A 27,990-nucleotide genomic window follows, 5' to 3' on the forward strand; every position below is an offset into this window, starting at 1 on the left:
GGAGTCGTGGATTTTTCGCTTTTCAGTCGCGCGGATTGTTCTTTTTAATGTTGTTCCTGTAGTGTAATATCAAATGACGGCGCCATTAGTTAAAAATTCGGTTTGCAGAACATGTTTGACGGAGGATAATTTAACAGCGGACATATTTGAAACTTCGGACATTGAAGGGGAAAGATTAAACTATGCGACATTCTAATCGCTTGCACACAATTGCAGGTAGGGCGTTTTGACAATAACTATAATATTAAATCAATTTAATTAAACCTACCTACATAATTATATTCATAAGTAGGTGACTTTTTAAATATCCTAATATGTAATCATAGAATTAAGAATAGTCCAGAAACCGTGTACGCGCATCAAACAGAAGGCGAGTAAACTACTCTTAAACGAGTAGTTATATGTTTTGACCCATTAGTTTCTTTGTAGACGTCGCTCAGTACGCAACTCCCGTTTTGAATTCAACTATGCCATGTTGTGTCGTTTTAAAGTATAGAAATGCTGCTGGGATCTACAAGATACAGGATGGGATCACATTTCATGTGTAAGTAGCAAATGTATGTGTAAGTAGCAAATGCATCACCCAAAAATGTTATTATTTTTCCACCTGTCAGATTGTCAAAGATAACAAAATGGACATTTTGTTAGTGTTGCCAGGGTAGTCAATTTCTTTTACGCTCCTTTTTATTTATAAGAATTGGTTTCAATTGATTTAGTGGAATAATAGCTGTAAAAAATATAAATATCACAATAAAATTGTAAAATGTCTTCCTCGGCATAGGTTTGCCCAGTGAAGAAAACATTGTTAGTTAAATTATGTAGTATATTTTGGTGAAGTATTAAATAAATAAAATGAATAAATAATAAATAAAAAAATCATTGACTAGCACTTAGCTCATCTAATGAGAGAACTTACGAAAATTGGACCTCTCGGATTAAACAACGCCGTGGTGGACATTTGACATCAAATATTATTTAACATGACTTAAAAATATTTGTTTTATGTAAAATGAAATTTGTTTAATTTTTTAAGTTCAAAGTTCATTAATTCAATTACTCTTATTAAATGACCCTTTACTTATCTACTTTGTCATGGCAATCAATGTTTCCGCGTGCACAATAAGATTTTAAAGAAATAAAATTGTTTTTTTTTTAAATATAATTAACCTACATTTGTGTTATGGTTATATTCTTCGCGATCTGGCAACATTACGCGGCGATTTTAAGCATGCGCACGGCGAAAGTGGGGGGATTTTTGGACACAGTCCGATGTAAACAAATATGATTCTACGCTCCTTCTGGAATATTTTTAATTATATGGTCGCTTACATTAGCAAAAGGTGACATGTTTTTAAATGCAGGTACAGTAAAACTCCATTTATCCGGATTGATGTTGCTTTTTAAATAATACAGCAAATTAGAATCACATTAAAAACTTACTTAAACGTGTGTTGTGGTCGACACTTTGAATTCAATTCATTTATTTAAATATAACATATACATTACAAACATATATTCAATATGTACATATTATAAAAAGAAAAAAATACACGTAAGAGACTCATGTCAAAGTAGTAGGAGAACCCTGCTCCGGAAAACCAGACGGATACATGGAGCAGATCAATATCCAGAGCGATGTTGTTCAGCGTAGCGGTAGCCCTTCCAACGGCAGGGTGCTCCTGTATATCGGAATATGAAACAATCTTTGCTGACGCTGTCTTAGGTAATTATCAGGAACATACAAACCAATGCTCATCATAATCTCAGAACTATCGACCATAGCGCGCAACAATGGATAAAAATGTGTAGTCAAATACACATTCCTTCTAGTCTCTAAACTGCTGTAGCCGAGCATACCCTGGAGAAACTCGCACTCTCTCGTGTAGAGATATCTCCTTTATCCGGATGACTGGAGTTTGAATAAACAGCGTTTTACTGTACTTGAAAACAAAAATTGAACACATGTCCATACTTCCATTGCAACTTATGACACCAAAACAATTATACGCTAAAACAATACTCACTTATAGATTAAAAAACTACTCTTACTCTAATGAAAGACATAACCTCCACAATACATCACATACAAATAATATAATCACTAGATCCTCAACACATAGACGACTTAAACAAATACAAACTAAAACCACTTTCGGACAAAGGGATTTTAAGTATTATTCAATTAAAATCTAAAACATACTTCCACTATCTATTAAAACAATTAGTAACGAGAAAATGTTTAAAAATGCTATAAAAAAATGGATAGTGGAGCTAGGTAGAGATAAAATGGGTTTTTTAAACTGTCTAAATATTTGTTAATTATCTTCGTTTTTTAAGCTAATCTTCTTTGTTTATTCTCAAATGTAATTTTAAAAAAGTATATTGTTAAGTCTCTTCGGGACGGGAAACCCCAGTGAGGTCACATTATTTTTATTATTAATTATAGTTTGTAAGCAAAAAATATTTATTTATTTAATTTTACAATACGCCCAAGGGGCATTTGCAAAAAATATACAGTTAAGTAAAAACATAGTGCGTAAAAATTTAAAAGATAAACAATGCTTTTTTGTATACGTTTAGAAACAATAAGAAGCATACTGCCATGCAAAATAAAAAGTGAAACTTTACATAGTAAAAAAGAAAAAAATAATTTTATATGGATATAATAAAAGTAATTGAATTAAAAAGCAAATTAGAAATAACTTCTAAAGAATTCAAACAAAAAAATAAATACATTTTCATATACTTATAAGTATAAAAAAAATGGTATCAACAAATTATTGTTAAAAACAAATAATGAAAATTAGTTAACAGTAAGTATATATGTGAAAATAATATAATATACGGTACACAAAAATATTTGATAAATTAATATCAGAAAGAAATAAGATGATAATAATACACATCAAAAACAGAGAAAGAATTGTATGAAAAAGAAAGTTTTATTACGACATTAATAATTTGTTTCAAACAGTGCATTTAAGAACGAATATGAATAAATAAATGCAAAAGTGTGTTTGTTTCCTTCGCGTCGCAACGAAGCGACCGATCAACGTTTTTTTTGCATAGGGATAGACGGAGAGCTGGCAAGTGACATGGGCTAATTTTTATCCCGGAAAAAATACCCTAAGTCCCTCCGGAAAGTTCTCAATAGAAAAATAAGTTCTTCTTTCACATCATAACAGTGTGACCGATTGACGTGATTTTTTGCACAGGAATCGGTGGAGGACCGGCAACTGATACAGTATACTTTTTATCCCGAAAAAACATATCATTCCACCTGGAAATAAAATATTGTTGAGTATTGAAACTAATTAACTAATTTCTCTCAAATATCCTGCGAGCGAAGCCGGCATTGTATATATTTTTATCAATCTTAATTCCATAATCTGTAAAAATAAGTACATAATTACCCTTTGTAACAAAATACGACTTTATTATTTATAGAATTCGTGAATCTGGGAAGCATGTTTTCAAGAGATGGATGAGTAGAAAAAGATGTTGAAAGGAGAGTGAATGCGGGCAGCAAAATGAACGGAGCACTGAGCACAGTAATTGCTAGAGACCGGAAAACAGCGGTGTTATTATTTGTGAAAAGTGGTCTTATTTTTGAAAACTGGCTGTGTTATGTTTAAGAACCAATTTGAGTTCATGGGTTGATAATAAAGTCAAAGGCGTTGTTTTTTTGCATTAAAAATATTTATTTTACAATAATACAACATTAAAAACTGAATACAAAAAAAATGAGCGAATATTACATAAAACGCGTAATATATATGTGTTAAATGCACATGCAAAAGATGGTCACCCAAAACCACCTTCAACGTCTCAACACATTTAGTCATGTAACGCGCTGAATCTGTCACTACACTCTTTACATCTTTAAACTCAATATTGTAGTCTTTCAGGGCATCTATTATGGCCCTGACACAATTTGTAGCGTTGGCTGACTCTAAAAATTTTATCCCTGCCTCAAACAGTTTTACCTCTTCATGACTTGTATTAATTCCAAATAATATGGCGAACACACAACGGCCTGAAGAATCGGTAGTTTCGTTGCAAAACAAATCAATTTTTTTGTTTTGTAAAACTTTCACTTTGCAAACTCTGTCGGCAGCTACAATTCCGAGATATTTCTCCCTTAATTATGGTTGGATAATTTATATAGCGCCATTTAGTGAAAATCACCTCAAGGGCGCTGAAATGTTTTTGTGCGCAGCAAATCTCCAGCACCTGAAAAAAAAACAATTGTAAACTGAGAAAGGAAAACTGTATTTTCGTTATTTTTTTAGGTCTACTTTCAAATGTTTTCATTCGGCGTTAATCTTGAAATTATAATAGTGTTTGTAAAAGTTGTGGCTTTGGAAATTGTTTTGATCAGTTAAGTTTACGAAACAAATTCACTGCGTACTATAAAAATTACAGGTAAAATGTCGAATGTCGTATTTTTATCACTTTATAAATATGTGTCAAAAATAGTTAGGTTATCAAAATCGGTAAAATAACGTTAAAAATAAATGTTTTGCTCAGAATAAAATAAATAATCAATAAATCAAATACCTTGCATATATTTGTCAATCCGGGCTCTGACATGCGGATCATCGAGTTTTTCCGAAGGTATATTGGCTTTGATAAGGTTTCAGTCGTGTCTTTAGCTAATTCCGTCACAGCATCCTGTCTTCTGGTTACATCTTTTATTTATAATATTGTTTTGAAGTGCAAGCTCTATTCTTCTCGTAATTTTTCCTATGTTTCACACCATGAATATGTTTATTTCAAGAATCCTTTCATTCCCAAGATATCGTCATATTCATCAGAATCGGCACATAACACAAATTTGACAGTTTCAAGCCAAGATTCGATAGAATGACGCAGATAAACAAGTGTGAAGTTAGCAACTTAAAATATTCTACGAAATATTTTATGGCTGTTCAAATCTTGCCAAGCTTGTTATTTTACAAAAACACTTTCTTCTTCTTCTTCTTAGTTTTTTTTGGCTTTTTTCACCCCTAACTGGGGTGTTCTAGCCAGTGTCAAGTTTAAGATATCTTATTGAAATATTTACATATGTTTAGTACTATACATACAAGTTAGTGAGTTAGTATTTAATATTATATACACTTAACATAATAAATAACTTATTTACAACTTAATTCCATTTATAACTACATATTTACATAAAATTTTAAATATCTGTTTATTGGGTGGGGAAAAGAGAGTTAAAATATTAGTGGGGAATAGGACGCTGATTTTGGCGAGGTCAGATAGGAATTCAGGATAACAATCATTTATGGGCATCTAAAGAAAACATGATTCAGATCTTCCTCCTCAAGCTGACATTTGCACATGGCAGAGTCCCGGACATAGATTTTAAACAAATGAGAACTATTGCAACAATGTCCAATGCGCATTCTGCATATAGAAGATGTCTCAAATTTGTTCAGAAAAGGTGTCTTCCCTTGGCTTGGGAGGAGGTTACCCAATATTCTTGCCATGTGTGAAGTTGCTTCTCCTTTGTCATAATGAAGAGATCACCTAGTTGTAGGAAATTAACAAAAACACCAAATTTCGCGTTATTCGCGTAAAAATGCTGAATTTCGAGTTATTTTCCGTTTTCTCGCGATCGCGAAATTTTCCGGTCTTTAGTAATTGCTAGAAAAAATGTGTCAATCGAAGCTAAACTGGCAGTGCACAATGGAGTTTTAGTCCCAACACTTATGTATGGAAGTGAAACATGGAACTGGCAGAGGATGGATGAAAGCCGAGTGAACGCGGTTGAAATGCGATCGAAATCAACGTATGACAGGGTTACGAATGATAAAATCAGGTGAGTGTTAATCTGAGTCGAGTATAATTGATCAGATTAAGAAAGGGCCTCTAAGATGGTTTGGTGACGTAGAACGAATGGACGACGAAAGAATGGTAAAACAAGTATATATGAGGACGACCGAGGAAGATGTGGCATGATCAGATAAACCAAAATCTTACGTCTGGTCATGTCAAAAGCAGACAGAACTGAAGGGCATGTATGAATGAGGAAGAAGCTAGGAATGTATGCCAGGATAGACGTGTGTGGCGGTTCATTATCTCTGCCTCTGAATGGCGTGATGGTAGTAGTAGTAGTAGCAATGGATATGAAAATATTGTCTTGTCCCAGCTCGATGAAAGTCCTCGACCGCGCGGGACAGAACGCTGGGACAATACGAGAGTTCAGCCGCAGTTCGCACGAGAGAATGAATCCATCTAAATGGAATATCCGAAAAAAGTTACTTACTGTAAATAATAGGCGGTGAAAAAGAAAGGGTTGTTTTTACATTACGAATGGTTTATTATTTTCCAGATAAAGCCCGGTGAAGGAGACACGCTTCCTCGCCAAGTATGTGCCGAGTGCGCGACACAGTTGCGCTCTGCGCACGCCTTCAACCGCCGCGTGCTGCACGCCCACAGCGTGCTGGCACGCCCCCTGCCCCCCGCCCCGCCGAAGAAGAAACCCGACAAACTCAAACCCCTGCAGCCCGCTCCGAAGGAGGTTGGTATTTCACCGAATAAGTGCGCTATAGTCCTTAAAATATAGCTTGATTAGAATGTCAGCTGTCAAACTAATATCATTAGTGATGGGAAATTACTGATCACTGATCAAATCGATTTTATCAGTTTTTTCATGCAAACATGAAACTCTGTTTCCGAAAATTGATATAAAAACGCAAAAACAAGCCTATTATAGTGTGTTTAAGACAATTATTCACCAAAAAATAAGACATTTATACTTTTTTCATGAACAACATCACATGAATTATTTTTTTATTTGATCAATTTGTCTCATTTCTAACATTCTTAAAAAATGATGTAACCTTGTAAGAACGTCGTTAATAATAAGGTTTATTTGTTTTTTTTTTAGTTTTAAAGCTGATTTGATATATTTATGTTGATTTATGTGTCAAGCATTGTATCAAAAAAAGAAATTAACGCGCCAGATACAAATGATTTTTCTTGCGTCAATATAAATAACTCCTTAGACGTTACTACAAAGTTATGTCATCACTTTTTCTGAAAAATGTCATTCTAATCAAGCTTTATTTTAAGGACTATAGTTGCGTGCAGGTATAACGACTGAGTCCCCAGTCTCCATACAAATTAATATTGCCGTTTTCAGACACGGCCAGCAGCAGCGAGCCGAAATGATCATTCAACAATGTTTGTTTTATCAAGTTAAGAGGAAATGGGTGGGTTGGTTTGACAATTTGGATAATATGTGATGCCCATTTAAGGTCACAAGTAATCACAACTGCGAGATCTTTTTGTGACGTTACTGCTTGCACTTGATTTCCATCCACGGTATATATTATTTTTGGATTTCTAGGATTACATAGGGTTGTTTTTGCCTATGTGAAACACAGTATATTTTTCAGCGTTTAGCGAGATTACCCAGTTTTAAGTCCATTCATTGATGTGGTCCATAGTAGAATAGTTAACATAGTTTATTTGTCATTCTCTTGCAGATAGCTCCCCGATACTATGCAAAAAAGACAACTGTACGTCGTACTGATTATACCTTTTATTTATTTATTTCACTTTTTGTACATAATGTTATTTGTACATTGGCGGGCTTATTGCCAAATGGCAATTTCTTCCAACCAACCAATAAAATAAAAGTTTTATTTTTATAATTCAAGTTACAGAACATATTCAATAGAAAAAAAAAAAAAGATTAAAAAGTGAAAAATATATAAAAATAGAAATAAACGTATTTGTTTATAAATTACCTTAAATCAAAACTATTAATCAATGGGAAAAAGGAAAAAAGCGGAAAGAGGAAAAAGGAAAGGAGGAGAGATTAAGGAAGAGAAAGGAGATGTTTCTTCAGACGTGATTTAAACAGAGATAATGTAGTAACATCTTTGATGGTGGATGGGAGATGATTCCACAGTCGAGCCGCATGGACACTATATGAGTTAGAGAAGAAAGAGGAATTGTGTATGGGTATTAAGAGAGTGCCTTGAGAATGAGCCTGAGAATACCTCACTAAAATCAACGAAATCGAGGTCTTTCATTCCTGTTTTCTGCACCTCAAAACTGATCTGATTTTGGTTTTTATTTTAAGAAAGAGTCTCGCAATGAAAAATTTTCAGATTTGGTACCTTTTGCTTTTTAAAAAAATATTTATAATGTTTAATACCGTACGTTCGAAGATGGCAGATACAAATGATTAATATAAGGGTTTTATCAGATCTAAAGTGTGTAAAAATATGATTGCTCCAGTGCCATATTCCAGGAAGAAAATACTGGAATACGTTTGTAGGAAGAAAAGTCAGACTGGATTTCCACTCGAGACTCAATGCTGTGAAATTTCAGGTGCGGATCCTGCCGAAGGGCGCCGACGCGAACGCGTGCCCGTCGTGCGGCCGGCGCTTCGCGTCGCCCGCGCTGCTCGCGCAGCACGCGCGCTCGGCGCACGCGCGCGCGTGCTCGCTGTGCGAGGTGCGCTTCCCGTCGGCGGCCGAGCTGCGCGCGCACAACCTGGCGCTGCACTTCCCGCGCGCGCGCGCCCGCCCGCGCGGCCTGTGCTGCGAGGGCTGCGGCAGGTGAGCGAAAATGGCATCTGATCCCGTAATAATGTTAAGACGGGGTCAAATACAAGAGGTGCTGGTGGTGTAGAAACTCCCGCTTCTCTATCCTGATGGGCCCTGGCCGTTGGTGCTATCTGTGCTGCATCAGTACTTCCAATATCTGCGGTTAGCTATACGCTTGTGGAGCAGTTGATTCAATATTGGTTTGGGCGAATGAGACAATCCATTTTACTTCTCCCCAGCTCCACTATCCATTTTTTTATAGCCTTTTTAAAAAATTTCTCAATTATTTTCCAAGCTCAGCTGTGAATTACTAGACGAGTAAATTGTTAGTTAATACTGTTGACAATTAAATCATATTCAAGAATAGGGCAGAAAATTCAATGCGTATGTTTATTTTTCAGGCTCTATTCTTCGGCATCCGCACTGCAATCCCATCAGAAGCGGTCGTGCATAGCGCGGTGTGCAGTATGTCGCTGCTGCTCTCGCGGCTTCGCATCGCACGCCCTCCTGGAGACACACTCCTCGCAGCATCAGGGGCAGGATCGTCCCTTCCACTGCATACACTGCTCCAAAAGCTTCTCTGCCAAAAAGGTCACTAACTCTGAAGAGACTGATTTATTTTACATGTACTAGCTGAACCCGGCAATGCTTTGCTATTTCTAGATTTGAGTATACAGGCACATTCTTTAACCGCCAGCCGGGTTTCAATATGAGCTTGATATTTAATTTGAAACCAAAATGTCCAATTGTGCCATGAAAGCGTGTAAAAACCGTTTGGATAAACGTAAAAAAAGATGGTGTAACTTTTCATTGGTAAGCGGGTACCTATAGTCCTTAAAATATAGCTTGATTAAAATGACAGCCGCCAAACTAATGTCAATAGTGATGGGCAATTACTGATCACCGATCATGTACCGATCAAATCAATTTTATCAGTTTTTTTATGCAAACATGAGACTCTGTTTCCGAAAATTGATATAAAAACGCAAAACAAGCCTATTATAGTGTGTTCAAGACAATAGTTTGCTAAGAAAAGTAGCATGGATGATTGGTCTCGAGAGGGGAGACTACACTTAAGGAGAAATGAACTCAATGTTCAAAATCTCAAGTCTACAAAAACCTAGAAAAGACATTGACTCCATATTTATGTATAATTTGCCGAATGGCTTAATTGATGTACCATCGTTACTGGAACAAGTGGCATTCAATGTTCCTATCCGCCGGTTGCGAAATAATAATAAGCTGTTCCTCGATCAGCACAGCACAAACTATGGCTCGCATGCACCAATGTCCCGATTGTGTCGTATTGTAAACTCGAGACAAGATCTAGACTTTTTTGGTGTAAGTCTTTATAAATTTAAAAATTCACTAAGATAGATCGTATCTTGTCTTGAGGTAGTAATTTTTATTTTTTTTGTCCTAGTTTTAATTTGATTTAATTGGAAGTGGAATAATCTACCCACTAATGTTAGAGACGCCCCTTCTTTATTTACATTTAAGTCAAGATTAAAATGTCACTATCTAAATATTTAAATTGTTCCTTTATCCTTCTTCTTTCCTTCCCATCCCCTCTCCTCTCTTCATAGTATAGTGTTATTTTTTTTTAATGTACATTTATTTTTATTAATCTTTGCTTTTAATTTTTGTATAAAATTCTAAGGTTCAATATGTCCATGTATTTTTTATTTATTGACACTTTATATACATATACAATAAATATACATATAAGGGCGGGCATATTGCCTTAAGGCAATTTCTTCCTACCTACCCAAACCGTTCAGTTTGAGAAAATTATAAATACATGGACATATTGAATCTTACAATTTTACACAAAAATTAAAAGCAAAGACTAACAAAAATAAATATATGTAAAAAAAAAAAATAACACTTTACTATGAAGAGAGGAGAGGGGATGGGAAGGAAAGAAGAAGGATAAAGGAACAATTTAAATATTTAGATAGTGACATTTTATTATATTGTATTTATAATTGTCTCAAACTGAACGGTTTGGGTAGGTAGGAAGAAATTGCCTTAAGACAATATGCTCGCCCTTATATGTATGTATATATATTGTATATGTATATAAAATGGCAAATAAATAAATAAATCTCCGTCTCCGTTATTTGATAATTGTATTATTATACTTGTTAAAATCCACTCTAAAAATTAAATACATATTTTAAAAATATTATTCCTGATTTGTGAAGACACCCTGTTCTGTTTTAAAGGTGTTGCTGCGTCATCAGCGCACGCGCCACGGCACGGCCAAAGAGGTGCTGGTGTGCGCGCACTGTCCTACCACAGAAAAAGGATTCCTATCTCCCGAAAAGCTTCAGGAACATATGCGCTCTGAGCACAAGGTATCAATTATAAAACATGTTTTCTTACACGCGGTAAAATCTAGAGCATTTCATTGTACGGCCGAGTTTCTCCAGAATGTATTAATAAATATTATATTAGTTATTTGATAGTCCGTGCTTTAAATATTTTTTTCTTAAATATTCTTATCAAAAGCCTATAAATCCAAAAAAACAGTTTACTTGGGGAGATACATTTGAAACAGTTTTACATTTATTTTTAAAAAAAATCTATGGTGATTTTACCTTTTTTCTTCGAGTCCAGGTGGATGAAGGATACAGTTCTGTGTACGCCGCATTTGGTTTATCATTCAGTGCCCCATGCACCATCTAGCGCGGAAAGGAATGATGATGATGATTCAACTTTTTGCAGGACCTGGCCAGCGGAGCAGTTGCGAGAGAGAATTCATACATAATTACCTATTACTCGGTGAATGAAAAGTCTCCGGGTGAGCCTACAAAGATACACTCGATAAAGGAAGAAGATGTACAAAGGTAATTAAAAGGCAGTTATGCAATTTGTAAATTTGAACTCTTAACCACACACTTATAACAAGTCTTGCAGCTACTGAGCGCATAGAGTGTTGAAATTCTAGACCCATTTACAAAACTGTTTTACGGTCGATAACATTTGTATAAAGACTAAAATTATGCAAGTCAGTTCCCCTCATGTACCAGCGCTAAATCAAATTAATATAGTCGCTCATAGTTTCAACTGTCTTCATAATGGTATTGTCATATTATGTAACTGTGAAAACATTGGTGTAGTTAATGAATATGTGTATTTGGGCATTACTATTGGAATTTGATAAACATATTACCAAATTATTTAAAAGATTAAGGACAGTTATAGGCAGCATGTTTAGAATAAGATATTTTGTTCCAAAAAAACATTAAGACTTATTTATCAATCATTAGCAGAATCAATTATTAGGTACGGTATTACCAGTTGGGGCCTTTCTTGTAAAACCAACATTGAAAGAATTCAATCTTTACAAACCTCGGCTCTTAAATTAATTAACAGATCAGCTAGAATTGATAAGGAAGAGGTACCCGAACTTATTAAAAAGCAAGGGTGCCTGTCCGTAAATGCTGTTCTATGGTTCAAATTTGTTACTAGATATCGATTTGATAGTAACTACCAGAAAAGGTATATACACACCAGTGGCGAATGGTGATTTTATTTACAGGTAAGCTTTAAAAAATATATATTTGTACCTACATAGGAGGTACATAATATAATGTAAGTAATATACGAGTATACTAAAAATTTATATTTTACTGTGGTTCTGTGTGATACAACAACTCTCATCCATAAAATCAACTTAAACGATGTAACTTCGTGATATATTATATTATATAGATATATTATCTATTACTTTAATATATAATTCGTTAAAAAATCAATTAAAAATACCACTGTGAATTCAGTCGATATTAGGTATTCAATTGAAATGTCAACTTGCCGAATTATTCTAGTAATTAAAATACGAACGGAGGAATTGATTTAAAATAAATGGTAATTATTTATTTGTTTTCTGTAAATAAAGTTACAGTAAAACATTATTATGGTTAGTCAAATATAATGGTAAGCTGAGCATAATCGCTTCTATACACGGTTCGCCCCTAATACACACACATAATACAAGGCTAGCACAATGTGACGGCTTGTCAGTACCGAGGTTTGTAAACAAGTACGGCCAAAGAACACTTCATTATATAATTACTCAAATTCTCAAAAAGAATCCCAAGCAGATCTTAAAAGAAAATGTTGACAAAACTTTAAAGAAAAAAATAATTAAATGGCTAAAATGTAACAAGGCTTTATATTGATTTTCATTTTATTTTAACAGTCATCTATTTAATTTTTTGTAAATAAATTTTGTGTAAAAAATACGTATGCTTTTAGTTCTTAATAATATTTATATTACTTTTTCAATTGATATAATTTCTTTAACGTTTTTCCTTTTATATTTTTCTTTTCATGTTTACCTTCTTAAATAAAAATAAATACAAAAAAATAAAAATATTGAAGCAAGATTACTAATTGTCTTGCAGCTACAAAGCGCACGGACGAGTGGAATTCTTGCAACTTAAAATGATATCAATAAATTTACAAAAATAAACATTTAGCATAGTAAATATTTGTTTACTATGCTAATTAAGTCATCAATGTCCAATTAAATTTTATTTGTAATGCTATTTTAATCTAATAAAAATAATAATAAAAGTTTGAATTGTTATTTAGTGACGAAGAAGATGGGAGCATTCGAGTTCAAACTGACAAGACTACAGGGAAGGTCTATTGCTCCGACTCTGTAGGAAGGCAAGTCAATAAGGTGGACAGCCCAGTCCGGGAACAATTTTCCTCGGTGCAAAGTGAGTAGAATACTGTTCCACCATTTGAGACCTTCCTGAATCCAACCACATCCTCGAAATAGTGATGGTTCAAAAGCCATTTTTGCCATACTTATATCTTAAATAAAATAATCAGTATCCATTCTTGTATCCATCATTATTTCTGGCGGGGACGCTGGATTACAACACCCTCAAATCTCGTCGTCAAATTTTTCTTGGAAAACATTTATATGACTGATTTCTGGAAGTATATATAATCAAAATATACTGAAAGAGATCAATTTGTGCGTTTCCAATAATTATACTAGAGCGAGATCTCACGCACTGTTTTACACACCCAGAAGCACGCGCACTAATGCGAGTCAGAATTCACCCATTGATAGAGCAATTTGCTTGCTGAACGGCTTCTGGGGATAATATTTACATAAATTATTAAATAATTAAGTAGACTCTTTTAACCTACTCTCCAAAATTAATCTCAATTTCCCCTTTCGCGTGACAAGAAATAAGTATTTATTCCATCTGCCAGTCTGTAGCGCTAACTATGCACAACACTCTTTCGTCTATCTTTATATTCTTGCCCTGACCATAATGCTTTTTTTTCATCTATTGATATATTTTTCATGCCCCTTAATTTATTTAAAAAATAAATTAAGACTCCTTATTTCTGGCTGCGATACGATCCCACTTACTATTTAATGATGCTCACACTTACACACACCTGAATACTTACTCCTACACTAACACACATAAACACACATCTACACTTACTCTCATACAAATACACATAAACACACCGTTTTGATGTAACACAATTTAATAATATGTATGATTTTTATTTAGAAACTTTGCTGGTCTGTCTTTAAACTGTATTTTTTTAATGTTACTATATTTTTTAAATTGATTTTTTTATTAATAACAAATTAAAATACAATATTACAACTAAATACAATTTTTTACAATAATCAAATACATGTATTTACATTAACGTTTCCCATTACGTAAAAGAAATAAACAATTCTTGTGTACATAATGGGGAATGACGTCTTACAATAGATTATTTTATTTTAATCAATAATATTTTTAAAATAACATATATAAATTACAAAAAAGATATTAACGATGTTTTCAATCAGTGTTACATAAAGAAGAATTATAGATGTAGTTTTTTACTTCTTTCTTAAATATATTGTATTCCTGACTGTACTTTTTATTATCTTTGTTCATTTCATTAAAGAAAAATATTCCTCTGTAAGTATAATGATGTTGTGCAGTAGTTGTTTTTAATTTAGGAATTAAGATATTACCACCTGTTCTAGGTCGTGTTTTTTACCTTACACTTGTGTTGTGATTATATTTTTTCCCTTTTGGCAACATTATGCGGCGACTTCACGAATGCGCGCGGCGAAAGTGGGGCAAAGTGGGGATATTTTTGGACACAGTCCGATGTATTCAAATATGATTCTACGCTCCTTCTGGACTATTCTTAATTCTATGTATGTGATATTTCACCATTCAAAATGTGCAAAGTCTCTTCATAGCACTGACATAGATTTAATATTTATTTTACAGATCTGTTGGAAGTATGCTTTCAAGAAGAATCGGTCCAAAGGTTCGTATGAGTAAAATATTAATATTTGAGGCACCAACTTTATGAATTGTACTGGATCATAAAATATGGCCTCGTGGTGTGATGTACAGCGCGTTCGCCTACCATGCAAGAGGTCTGGGTTTCAATTCCCGACATGGTTTATTTAAAAAAAAATATATATTTATTATTTTTGCTTATGAATGTTGATAAATCGAAAGTGATGGTTTTTGAAATGGATGAAAATATAACTTTAGTTCTTAAAATATAGCTTGATTAAAATAACAGCTGTCAAACTAATGTCACTAGTGATGGGAAATTATTGATCACTGATCATGTACCGATCAAATCAATTTTATCAGTTTTTTCATGCAAACATGAGACTCTATTTCCGAAAATTGATATAAAAATGCAAAAACAAGCCTATTATAGTGTGTTTAAGACAATTATTTACTAAAAAATAAGATATTAAATACTTTTTTTCATAAGTAAAAACAAATGAATTATTTTTTATTCGATCGATTTACGTTGATCAATTTATCTCATCTCTAACATTTTGCAAAATCACCTAACCTTGTAAGAGCATAGTCAATAATTAGTTTTATTTTAGTTTTAAAGCTGATTTTATATAATTATGTTGATTTATATGTCAAGCATTATATTAAAAAAATATATAAACATGCCAGATACGAATAATTGTTCAAAAATTTTTAAAGAAAGCTATTTAAATTGATACATATTCAAATAATTAATGTCTATTATATTGCAAAAAAAAAAACTTAAAGCTCTTTTCTGTTCCCTACTTTGCCTGCACCTAGAGTATTCCTCTGTTATCTGGTCTCCGTATTATGATGTTCACATCGAGAATATTGAATCAGTTCAACATTGATTTTTGAGAAAGATAGGCTGGAGGTTGGGCTTATCCAGAGACCAATGTACGTATAACGAGTTAGAAACTAGCTTAAATATATCTTCTCTTCAAGACTGTCGAAATAAATCTGACCTTCTAGTCCTATTTGAAATTCTCAACTCACTCTTTGATCAATAAAATGAAATATCCCAACTAGAAACCTCAGACAAAACTTACTCTTTCATACCGATAACCACAGAACTAACTATGGTTTTCATTCCCCTATGCCCAGAATTCTCAGGTCTGCCAACAAACATACCAGTCTTGATTTCTTTGATAACAAGTTGTCTTCTCTCAAACGATCACTGAATCAAATTCAATTATAAACACCTCTCTCCCGCTTCCACTCCCACCGAGTCTACTATATACCATTGAGTCTTTTTTTATAATAATTTTCTATGTATAAATATTGTTTTTGTCTTTTTGTATCGCAGACAGACCCCCTTAGGCACGGAAGAGGCTGCCGTGAAGCAAGAAAAGCTCTCGGGGAGTGATGCAGTGTTTACTTGCCAAATATGCTATAAAAGGTAAAAAAATATTTTATATTAGTATATGAAGTATTTTTATACTAAATGAATTTAAGAGCCCTCCTCACTAAGGAAACCTGTTCTAAGAAGGACCGTACAGTGTTAATTTTTTTTGCATTGTTCACATGTCCTTCAAAAACATATACAGTGGCACTTGGTCATTACGAGGATGTCGGGACCGACTGAATTTGCTCGTTATAAGTATTATTTATTTATTTAACTTTTTGTACATAATGTTATTTGCACATTGGTGGGCTTATTGCCAAATGGCAATTTCTTCCAACCAACCAATAAAATAATAAAAAGTTTTATTTTTATAATTCAAGTCACAGAACATATTCAATAGAAAAAAAATATTAAAAAGCTAAAGATATATAAAAATAGAAATAAACATATTTGTTTATAAATTACTTTAAATTGAAACTATTACTCAACGGGAAAAGGGAAAAAAGAGGAAAGGGGAAAAAGGAAAGGAGGAGAGATTAATCAATAATTGCCACTTTTTCACAAATTGAAACACTTCTGTTATAATTGGATAATTTATATAGCGCCGTTTTTGCAGAAATCACCTCAAGGGCGCTGTACGATAAATAAATATCCCAGCACGCCTTTCAGCTACAGAGCCCATGGACGGTTGGGATTCTAGTTCCTCATTTTCAATCAAGATCAATGAGGAAGTTCAGTTTTTTTTTTTTGAATTTTTTATTTGTTAATAGACTGTTAAACTAAGTCAAAAAAATTTTTTTTTAATTTTTATATATCGTATTATCGGCGCTACGATTTTTCAAAGTTTTGTATTTCTGAAATAACTCCGCGTGTAACGTCAGAGGTTCATTTCCGCTTATTTTCATTCAGTTCTTCCTATTGGTCCAGAAGCGACAAGCAGACCGGAAATCTTCCATAGCTCTCAGATCATAGGTTGATTCACATGAACCAGTGACGTCATTTAAAGTAGTGCGTTTTTATCAAAGTATTTTTTATTATTTTTTCTGTACATTTTCAAGAAACTTCGTAGTACAATTTAATGCTCTAATTTTTACCCCGTGTAAGAAAACGTTTTTTGTATCCAATTTCCCGTAGGGCTGAAGTTCCTCATTAAAAATTATAACAGATGGGAGCTAAATTACAGGACGTCTCGCAGCTACAGAGCGCATGGACAGTTAGAAATTTAGACCCCATTTACACATTTTAAAAATCGACAAATAAATTTAGTGTATTAATGATATTTAAAAATATCAATAATATGAATTATAAAAAGGAGTAAGATTACAACACGTCTTGCAGCTACTAAGCGCATGGACAATAGAATCACCATGTAAAGCGCCCTTGAGGTATTTTATTACAAAAATGGCGCTATATAAGTTATCCACAATAAAAAAACAATAAATAAATGGACGATTGGAATTCTAGACCCCATTTACAAAATTTAGGTAGCAAAATTTCTGTCAGTAGTCATATTCAAGGGTTAGGTTTATCTAAAGTAAGATAAAACTTATCTGACATCACCCATTTGTAATGTTCATAATGCATTGACCATAAAACATTAAAAAAACATTGTAAAAACCCCCGAAACAGGGATGCCATTCATAAACTACAAAGAAGTTGTAAATTGTAATGAGGTGCCGAGCCTGCGCCTACTAAGTTCACGAAGCTTAATTTTTAAAATACTAATCTCAGAATGAAGTAAATCCTTAATTTTTCGGACAAGCAGTCTCTCCACAAACCTCTACCCTCTCCTTCCCAGCCCCTTCCCTGGTCCGAGTCTGGTGCGTATCGCTTCGTTGGTCAAATACGTTTTTATCGCAATTTTTTTTGTAGGGGTTTGCAGAAGAGATGCCAGTCTGAGAAATTAAAGATTTAAAAAAAATACAAGGGTAAGGTACTCGGAAAAATCATTTTTGTTTGTCTTGGAAATGGGATGATCGATCACTGATGTTGGTTTATTACCTTTATGAATCCAATCACCATTGTTGCAAAGTTCAAGCGCGCGCGTGATAACTACTTTTAACTACAGTGTGGATATCTGTTAAGGATATTCCATCTTTCCTGCATTCTGCTTCAAGGTTATGGCGTTGCAAACTGAAAAATGGGCACTGAAATAACAGATGTTCGACACTCTGTGAAGAAATATCATCGCATGGACAATTGTCATCATTCCTTAATTTAAACCTATATAGATAACTTCTCATAGCTCCGTGTCCGGTAAAAATTTGGGTCGTTTCGAAAGTACTTTGGCGATGATGACGGAAGTTTGCCGCATCAGCCAGCGTTGGGTTTGGTGATTTCACCTGTAGAAGAAGCGCGGTAATGATCCTCCCAACGCTGCTGCGTATTTTGTTTTGTACAGCGTTTAGCAAAGCTAAGGGGAAATTCTGAAAAGAAAAAAAATTAAAGATTTACTCCGTTTTGAGATTATATATTTTTTTAATTTTTTTTAATGAGTTCTTGGAAAACAATTATTGGGATTTTTTTAAAAGCTTACCATGAGGAATATTTCTCTGAAGTTTTGCGGTCTGGCCCTAAAAAACAAGTATATATAGCATAACAGTTTGGTATATGATGAAATATATGTTCAGGAAACTGAACAAAAATAACATAAAACTATGTTGCAAAGATAAACAAGGGAAATAAAACAATGCTATACAATATACTCATAAACATGATCAACATACAAGACTTCGAGCTGATCCGTGCCAATCCATCTTCATCCCATACTGTATTAATGGCGAAGGGATCTACAAAAAGCTGGAAGATTTTTTTTATTCATAAATTTCATAAAAAGTACATGTTTTTGTAAAATTCTTAACATATCTACTTTTACAGATCTAGTAAATGTTATCACTGCAACTCTCCAAAAAAAGAGACTAATGTGCTTGGAGAGTGGCTTACACTGTTGTAGTTGTTTATTTATAAGAGTTTATATAATTTTAAATACGAGTACATGAAAAAAAAAAAACATAGGATATTTGAAGAAAAAACATAAAACAATAATACATTCATACTGATTAAAATGTAATGTTGTTTTTACACGAGTTCAAAAAATTTCTTTAGATTAACTTTAAATTTATTTATTGATATATTATTTTTAATAGTTTTTAGTTCATTGGGAAGATTATTATAATTTTTACACCTTTGAAGACAAAGCTATTTTGACCATGACTTGTGTGGAATTTAGGAATTTTAATATTATTTTGGTATCTGAGTGACTTATTCATTTCAAATTCTTTTATTTTTTCTTTTTATATATTTGTATAGTGGAATTTATTTTATAAAGAGTGTCTACTGTATGAACCTTAAATATTTTATACGTAGACTTTCCGTATTGAATGTTATTTATCTTAAATAAGTGTAATGAATTGACTAATCTACCCATTCTGGACATTGGGACATAAAAACAAAAAATATATTATTAAAAGCCAATTGATCCGCCGCTTGAACCAGCCGACAACAGGTCAGAAGCCCTGAATTCTTTATTCCGCTCTCCAAAATGTTCCTCATTTCTGTAGTAATATATTAATCATAAAAACTCCCCGGGAGATTGAACCCAGTACTCATGTAGAAAAATTTGGACAAACTCAAAGTGTTGTTCATGTCATGTTTTTAGTTTCCTGCGATTGGTCAACTTGGAGAAGCACGTGCGCCAACACATGGGAGGGGACGAGCTGCGTTGCGCCGTTTGTGGATTCGTGGCCACTGACACAGATTCTATGGAAGCTCACATACTCAGTTGCAAGTAAGCGTACATTATTATTGTTTGGGCGTTAAATTCGCGAGCACCCTGACATTTCATGATCACACAAAGGTGATTAGTGGTAAAACATTGAAGATGTTAGGATTCATTGTGCAAACTGCCAGCAGTACTCTTTTATGATAGACGAAATACAAATTTACTATTAATAGTATGAAATTGTCGCTCAATATTTGCAAAACATATGCGATTGACCAAAGTCAAAATGTAATATACAATGCTAAAATATCTGCCATACTTATATTTAACCGCGGTGATGTGTAACCAGTACACATTGCGTCTAATAACTATAATATCTTTATAAATATAATAAATATTGGGTTTAGATTTTCAGTATTCCTCCATTACGCATTTACGTATCAACTGAAATAATTTGTTACTAAATAATAAGTACTTATTAGGCACAAAAAAGCATTTTATCGGAAATCGGGGATAAATTACAAATATCATCAAAAGTGTACTCTCAGTCAGTCACGTAGTCCAGTACTATGTAGCTACTCAGTAGCTCTCGGGAAGTTGGCGCGGGTGCACGTTTCGCCCGAGTCGTTAGCGATACCCGATAGTGTTTTCATGTTTTCAGCAGTTAGATTTGAAATATTATCATCTTTGAATTAAATTATGGTTAATTAAAGCCATTCCCTATGAATATTCCATTTTTCCCTTTTTAAATCTCTTATTTTTTTAATGTGTAGTGACTACACAGCACCGTAACGCGCGGGTGTATTTAGGACAGTAAGGGAAAGACCCATCACCACCTGTATTCCTGGATAACGATAGTTTTTCCACCTTCCACCTCAATCCCAAGAAAAACTTCCTTTCCATCAGGTAGATTCAGACTCGAATAAATTGTCCATTCTATTTTGGTCGACCAGTTCAAAAACCGTTAGGATGCTTTTAAAAGGAAGAAGAACTTGGACAAAAAGCAGTATACGAGATATAGGCACATTATATAATAATATCTTGTTTTGCAGGTCGAGTCAAGCGGAGCAGCGACTCACCTGCCAGACTTGTGGGAAGAAACTCACAACACTAGCCGGCCTAAGGTATGTTTTTTTTCCTTTAGATTCAACTGCATTATGGAGCTCGGGCCATTTCAGTTCAATCAGTGCTACATAGTAAAGTTGGATGAGTTGAGGCTACCATTGCTCTCCACCAGAAGGACAATTGCTGACCTCACTCTACGCACAAAGTGATTTTATTTATTTATTTTATTTTGTTTATTCAGAAAAACAACAGCAATACAAAAAAATATACACAACATTATAAAAAAAACATAAAATAAAGCCAAATCAGTTTTCCACATAAATACAATTATAAAAATCCAGTTCAGTTAAGCTAGGGTTTCCTAGGAGAGCGGTGACCGTATTTTAACGGCCATAGTGAACGGTGATGCAGTGGACAGCCGTCGTAACGTCGACTAGAGAGTGGTTTCCTAGGGAAACGGTGTTAAATGGTGTTGATAACACCGTTTTCCTAGGAAACCACACTCTAGTCACCGTTACGACGGCTGTCCACTGTATCACCGTTCACTACGGCCGTTAAAATACGGGCACCGCTGTCCTAGGAAACCCTAACTTTAGATATTAATTATTATTAATAGTGGTTTTGGTAGGTATGTGAATATGTGTGTGATTGTATATGGGTGTGAGGGTAGGTTTATGGACAGGGTGAGTGCGTGTTTGATATGAGTGAATAGAAACAACTTAAATTTATAATGTAAAAATATTTTTTTTTTTATAAACATATTTTTTTTTTCATAAAATAGTTTTTTAATTTTGGTTTTAAAAGTGAGTTTACTGCAGTTAAATATGTCTATGTTATTGAAAAATACATTATAATTACGCATCAAGCAAATCAGAGGAGATATCTGTGCATAGTTGGTGCGAACTGTCGGTACATAGAAAAGAGATAGATTCGTGTGACGGGTGCGGTAGCCAGGTATATTAAGGGCCAACTCGGAAACCAGAACAGGACTTTCAAGACGTCCATGAAGAATATCATGTAAAATCCCCATATCTAATACCAAACGACGATCCTCAAGACTAAGTATATTATATTTATGACAAGAAGTTTTATAGTTAAGGTCCGTAAATCTGGATCTCCAATTGAAATGTCTCAAAAATATTTTCTGAATATGAAAATAAAGCCTTATCTTGTGTATGCAATGCTGAGGAGACCACACAGCACAAAGAGGAGGCATATTCAAGGAGACTGCGAACGTAAGAGAAATAAATCAATTTGATACTACCAATAACATTAAAAACTTGGCAAGTGCGGATAACAAAATGCACCATAATAGATTGCCCAAAATTACTGTTCCTGATAAACTCTCCTGCACCCACGAGGACCACCAGACTCCGACACGTGCTACAGTGTGAGTACAATAGGACAAACTCCCCCAGTGAGCGTCCACAGAACGGCTAATAATTATGCCGAGCTGTTGGACTCGCTCCCCACCACTCCTGCTGCTATCAAATTAGCTCTCCTATCCACCGAATGGCCATCCGCTCAATTCTCTCCTATTTAATGTGTTTCTCCATTTATCTTCACTTTATTTTCTTTTTATTTGAATGAATTACATGTTAAGTATAATATTTGTGAGTTAATTTTTATTATTTCATATGTACTTTTAACTGTATATTGTAAGAGCTCTCTGGGCGTTTATTTTTAAATAAATTAACATACTAAATGGTATAATCGATGTTCCATCATTACTGGGACAAGTAAAATTCCATATTCCGACTCGTAGATTGAGAAACAGTACTGTTCATCGATCAGCATAGAACAAACTATGGCCTTAATTCTCCAATGACTCGTTTGTGTCGTATTGTTTACTCAAGACAAGATCTGGACTTTTTTGGTTTAAGTTTACAAGGATTTAAACGAGCACTAAATAAATAGTCCAGATCTTGTCTCGATGTCCCTTATGTTTGTCAATGCTTCTTTTCTTTTTTAAAAAATGTTTTTAACTATTCTTATAAAAACTATTCCTATAAAGTAATATTAAAACCCTATAAATTGTATAAATGGACAATGTCCATTAATTAATAAATACCTCGCGTAGCTTTGAAACCGGTCGGTAGAAAAAAAAAACTGGTTAAAGATCTTGTCTCGATGTCCCTTATTTATTTATACTTTTACATTGTTTGTATTCTTTTTTTTTATACAGAATATTTTTTTTAAATTTTTTTTATTTTATTTATTTTTGCACCACAACAGGCCAGGAGGCCCAATTACAGTGGTGAATTACATCACAGAACACCCAGGCTTGAGAAAATACACATTTAAATTTTTTGTGTTCTCACCGGGAATCGAACCCGGAACCTTTCGTGTGTGAGTCAAGCGTCTTGACCACTACACCACGGAGGCCGCCAATAATAATAATAATGATGCTTTTTTTTAAAAAATGTTTTAAACTATTCTTATATTGTAATATTTAAACCCTATAAATTGTATACATGGACAATGTCTGTTAATAAATAAATAAATGACAAAATGTCAAAATTGAAGACGTGGCACTGTAAGGGATATATATATTTATATATTTAAATAATTTAAATAGCGCCATTTTTGTGAAAATCACCTCAATGTCTAGAATCTTGGGTTTGTTTGTACCTCTCTGCTTATGTGGCTAATCTATAGATGGATCTATGCTTAAAAGTTAATAAATCATACGTTTTTTTTTATATTTAAAAAGAAGGAAAAATACACCTTTTTTCAGAGGCCGCTCAAAATGCTGATCGGGCTGCAGCTAGTCCAGGCCTACTTTAACCAATGCCTTCACCGTAGTAATATAATAATATTATGGATAACTTATATGGCGCCATTTTCGTAACAAAATACCTCAAGGGCGCTTTACATAGTGATTTGTAGTTAGATAAAAATATAAAACCGACGGTGTCATTATCAGCCGACATCGGTCGTTTCTGAAATGTGTTTGGGTGCGCAGGTACCACGTGCAGACGCACTCGCAGCTGCGGCGGCACGCGTGCGGCGCGTGCGCGCGGCGCTTCCTCACGCCGGCCGGGCTGCGCACGCACGCGCGCGTCGTGCACTCGGGCGCGCGGCCGCACGCCTGCGCGCTGTGCCCGCGCCGCTTCGCCTCCGCCGACCACCGCGCCAAGCACGCCAAGAGCGCGCACCACAAGGTGCGCGCCACTCTATGGATTATTTAAAATTTTGCGTAATTTTAATGTTTGTTTATCTTTTATACTTTAATTTTTTTTTCTTTCTAAACAGTGAGTCTCTAACTGACAATCAATTGACAAAATTAATTGAAAAGTTGTTAATTATCTTACAATGTATGTTTATTCAATTGAGTTAATTTAATTCAACAATGTTTTGAGTATGTCCAAATGTTTGCAGACAGGCTGTATTTCTTCCCTATTTAGATCTAAATTTGTTGCAACTGAGAGGGGAAAGCATTTGGACATGCTCGAAACATTATTGACTTAAACTTATTTCCGATTTTGGTTTTGGCCGAAACTAGAACAGAAGCCAAAATTCAGTTTCGATTTCATTTAAAAAATGTTGTTTCAGCCGGTCACTATAAATGTTGCATTTGCTTTCCAGTCACGCGAGCACGCCTGCCGCGTGTGCGGGAAGACGTTCCTGCAGAGTTCGCACGTGCGCCAGCACATGTGGCTGCACACGGGAGTCAAACCTCACGCGTGTCCGCACTGCCCCAACCAGTACACCGCCCGATGCTCCTTGGCCGTGAGTAATTAGTGTAGTAGTGTTGCCTTTCTATTGATAAAACCATTTTTATTTCACGGGTTGAGAAGTGGGAACCTCTCAGGGGTACCCGTAGCTGGCGACCGACTTCCGTTTGCAGAATTATTGTTTTTTTTAGTTTGTGTCGAATAAACAACAATATTTGGACACACTCAAAACATTATCGATCAAACAAACCGGTATAAGAAGTATCATCATCATCGTTCCGTTTCCGCACCGAATGGTGCATAGGGCACTGCATTGGTACACCAATCGCAGCGCATCTTGATCAGTTTTGTTACATGAAGGTAAGATGATCAGTCTTTCACTTTAGGTACCAGTCCAGGGACTATGAAATATTCTAGTGTGAAAACACCCATTTAAATAAACATTCCACATCAACCATGTCGGGAATCGAACCCGAGACCTCTTGCATGGCAGACTAACGCGCTGACCATTACAACACGAGGCCGACGAAGAAGTACACAAATTGAAAAAATTGTTTTCAGGTGTTGCCTAGTGTTTATTTATTTATAAACGGCATTTCTGCCATTTACATATATGTAGTTTAAAGGGTGCTTGAAAATAAAATTTTAAAATAATCGAATATGATATTAATATACTCGTACTGTACACATTATAAATTACTTGAAATACATACATATTTTAATCAATCAATTATAACCATTCTAACCCGACTTCCTGAAGTTGATTTACTCTTTGTGATAAGAATATGTTGGTCACTTTATTTTTTAAGTTAGGCAGAGATAAACTAAATATATCAAAATATGATGCATATTCATTCCCGGTATTCTGTAATCTAACAATAGGTGAGTTATATTGAGCTACCGTTCAACAATTTTGACAATACAATATTGTAGATGTTCTGCTTAACCTAGGTGGTTCATAGAATGAAATCAACTTCAGTAGATCAGGGGTATCAAACATTGGTTTTATTATTTTATATAAAGTCGTAAGATCGGTCGATGTTCTTCGTTCTTGCAATTTAGTTCATTTAAGAGAGTCTAAAATAGTAGAAAAACCCATCTTAAAATTAATACATCTAAGAAACTTATTCTGAATTCTCTCAATAGAATCTGAGAAAGTGATTTGATAAGTTGACCATATTGGAGAATTATAATCCAGTTGGCTTCTAACTAGAGATGTGTAAAGATATTTCAATGTGTTTATATTATTAAAATCTTTTCCGGTTCTAAGTGCAAATCCTAATCATTTTACAGCTTTGTTAGATATTTTTATAATGTGCTCTTTAAATAATAATTTCGAATGGAACAAAACACCCAGATCGCTCACGGTAGAAACATCAGAAATTTTAATTTGATTTCACATATAATTAAATAGAATAGGATTTTTTATTTTATAGAATCTCATAGCTTGACATTTGCTCATATTGAGTTGCAATTTATGTTGTTGGAACCAGATGTTTAATTTAGACAAATTATGGGACAAAATGTTACAATTGTATCAATAGTGTACAATGGTATGTAGGTGAATTCGTTCATTCGGAAGAAAATCACCCGCATGATAAAGGTTTCAGCTTCAGATGGAAGAGTTGAGGAAATATGAATGTTTAAACATAGGCAGAATGGTGAATGTTGTACAGCTGCGTAGAGTGGCCACTTAAACCAGCTAACGACAGACGGATCCTGTAAATGCCTAGACTTTCCTAGAACAGTTTGAAAATTATATTTCATGAAAAAAGCCCTAAGTCTGGGAGTTGAAAAGTTTTCATATATTTTTGAGAAAGCTCAAATTTTTACAGCGTTGAGGAAAACATTTTTTGAATCTAATTTCCCGGAGCGCTGAACTTCTTCGTTGTTATTTTTTTTAGAAACACTTGCAAAGGAACCACTGGGAGGAAGAGCGGCAGAGGCACTTGGAAGAAGAGGAAATGTACAGAAGACTGCTCGAGGAGGAAGGAAACCCTTCCGGCGCGGTCGTCGTTGAGGGCGCCGTCAAGGCGCGACGTCCCCGCGCCAGGATGACGGCCGTCAAGGCGGAAGACCGCCTCGTGACGATCGCCGACGAGATGGTGATGATCTCGGGCGGCGACATCGTCGCGATCGGCGAGGGCGGCGAGATGGTGACGATCGACGACGCGCAGAGCGTCGTGCTGGAGGACTACAGCGACGACTTGACGGACGGCGTCAAGGTCGTCATCGTCAGCGACCTCGGAGAGTGGAATGTCTAGTCGAAATTTGTTATCCATTCTGTAGAACCAACCGCGGCATACCTCGGATCATTTTTGTTACATGCAGGTAAGATGAACCGTTTTCTCGGTTTCATCAATAGGATGATGATGGACTTCAGAAATATTAATACCATCAAAACTCTTTACTGCTCCCTAGTTCGACCACATCTAGAATTTTCTTCTCCAATTTGGTCTCAAGATAGTTCATGGTTGCTCGGATTGCAAAGGCGTAATTATTCCTATGTTGAAATAGAGCAATCTCTCAATCTGTCTTCATCGGAGAAATGTCGAACTGAGATGGACTTTATATGTATTTTCAAAATACTTAATGCTGTAAGTGATGTCCCATCCCTGTCGCATGTTCCCAGTCGTGTCACCAGAAGTCAATATCTGCTATTTATCAAATCATCCAAGAGCAACTTTTGTTTTTATGCCCCAACATCCAGAATGTGTAGATTAGTTAATTCGTCACACAACTTTGAATTCTTTGGGATAGATCTTCCGGCTTTTCGTGGATCTCTTCGCCATTAACACAGTGTGGGATGAAGATGGATTGGCATGGGTTAGCTCGAAGTCTGATATTTTGATTGTGTTCTTGAATGTATTGCCCTTGTTTGTCTTTGCTACATAGTTCTTTGTTCAGTTTTTTTAACATAATAAATAAATTTTTCGTAATATCCAAGTTTGACTATATTGACTATTTCATGTCAATCTTCCCAAGAATTGAATCTGGAAAACTGTGGAAAACATTCATCCAGTGTCCTGGTTCTATTTCACTCAAAAAGCCGTATTTTTCATCAGCCGAGAGTTAGTCTGATTAATAATCGAGGTATGCTGCAAACTAGTCAGATTTGTCTTGAATTGGACATTATCAAAAAAGTTATTACTGTATTAATTTGTTGTCAAAAATAAATGATGATTTTCAGTTTAATGTTATTTTATTTTATAAAGTCTTGTAGGATTTATTGTGGCTGAGGGTTGGAGCTCCTACCTCAGTTAGAGATTGA

General features: G+C 34.7%; 1 protein-coding gene and 1 long non-coding RNA gene across 2 annotated transcripts; one reads left to right on the forward strand and one right to left on the reverse strand.

Annotated features, from left to right (window-relative positions):
- On the forward strand, positions 1 to 27,911 carry LOC148271063 (uncharacterized). The gene is made up of 14 exons (XM_088241883.1): positions 1 to 216; positions 6,341 to 6,529; positions 8,353 to 8,582; positions 8,972 to 9,161; positions 10,799 to 10,930; positions 11,301 to 11,422; positions 13,176 to 13,306; positions 14,858 to 14,897; positions 16,218 to 16,310; positions 19,915 to 20,043; positions 21,030 to 21,101; positions 24,008 to 24,206; positions 24,631 to 24,774; positions 26,624 to 27,911. The coding sequence occupies exons 5-14, from the start codon at positions 10,913 to 10,915 to the stop codon at positions 26,981 to 26,983; spliced, it is 1,308 nt and encodes a 435-aa protein (XP_088098009.1). The 5' UTR covers positions 1 to 216; positions 6,341 to 6,529; positions 8,353 to 8,582; positions 8,972 to 9,161; positions 10,799 to 10,912; the 3' UTR covers positions 26,984 to 27,911.
- LOC148271064 (uncharacterized) lies at positions 3,681 to 4,863 on the reverse strand. The gene is made up of 2 exons (XR_015825211.1): positions 4,561 to 4,863; positions 3,681 to 4,233 (listed from the first exon to the last, which is right to left on the reverse strand). It is a non-coding gene; the product is annotated as an uncharacterized LOC148271064 (long non-coding RNA).
- Positions 27,912 to 27,990: the final 79 nt, after the last annotated feature.

This window comes from Micrasema longulum, unplaced genomic scaffold (genome assembly GCF_059751315.1).
Source record: "Micrasema longulum isolate JH-2025_06_02 unplaced genomic scaffold, ASM5975131v1 h1tg003137l, whole genome shotgun sequence".
In the NCBI taxonomy this organism is placed as follows: domain Eukaryota; kingdom Metazoa; phylum Arthropoda; class Insecta; order Trichoptera; family Brachycentridae; genus Micrasema; species Micrasema longulum.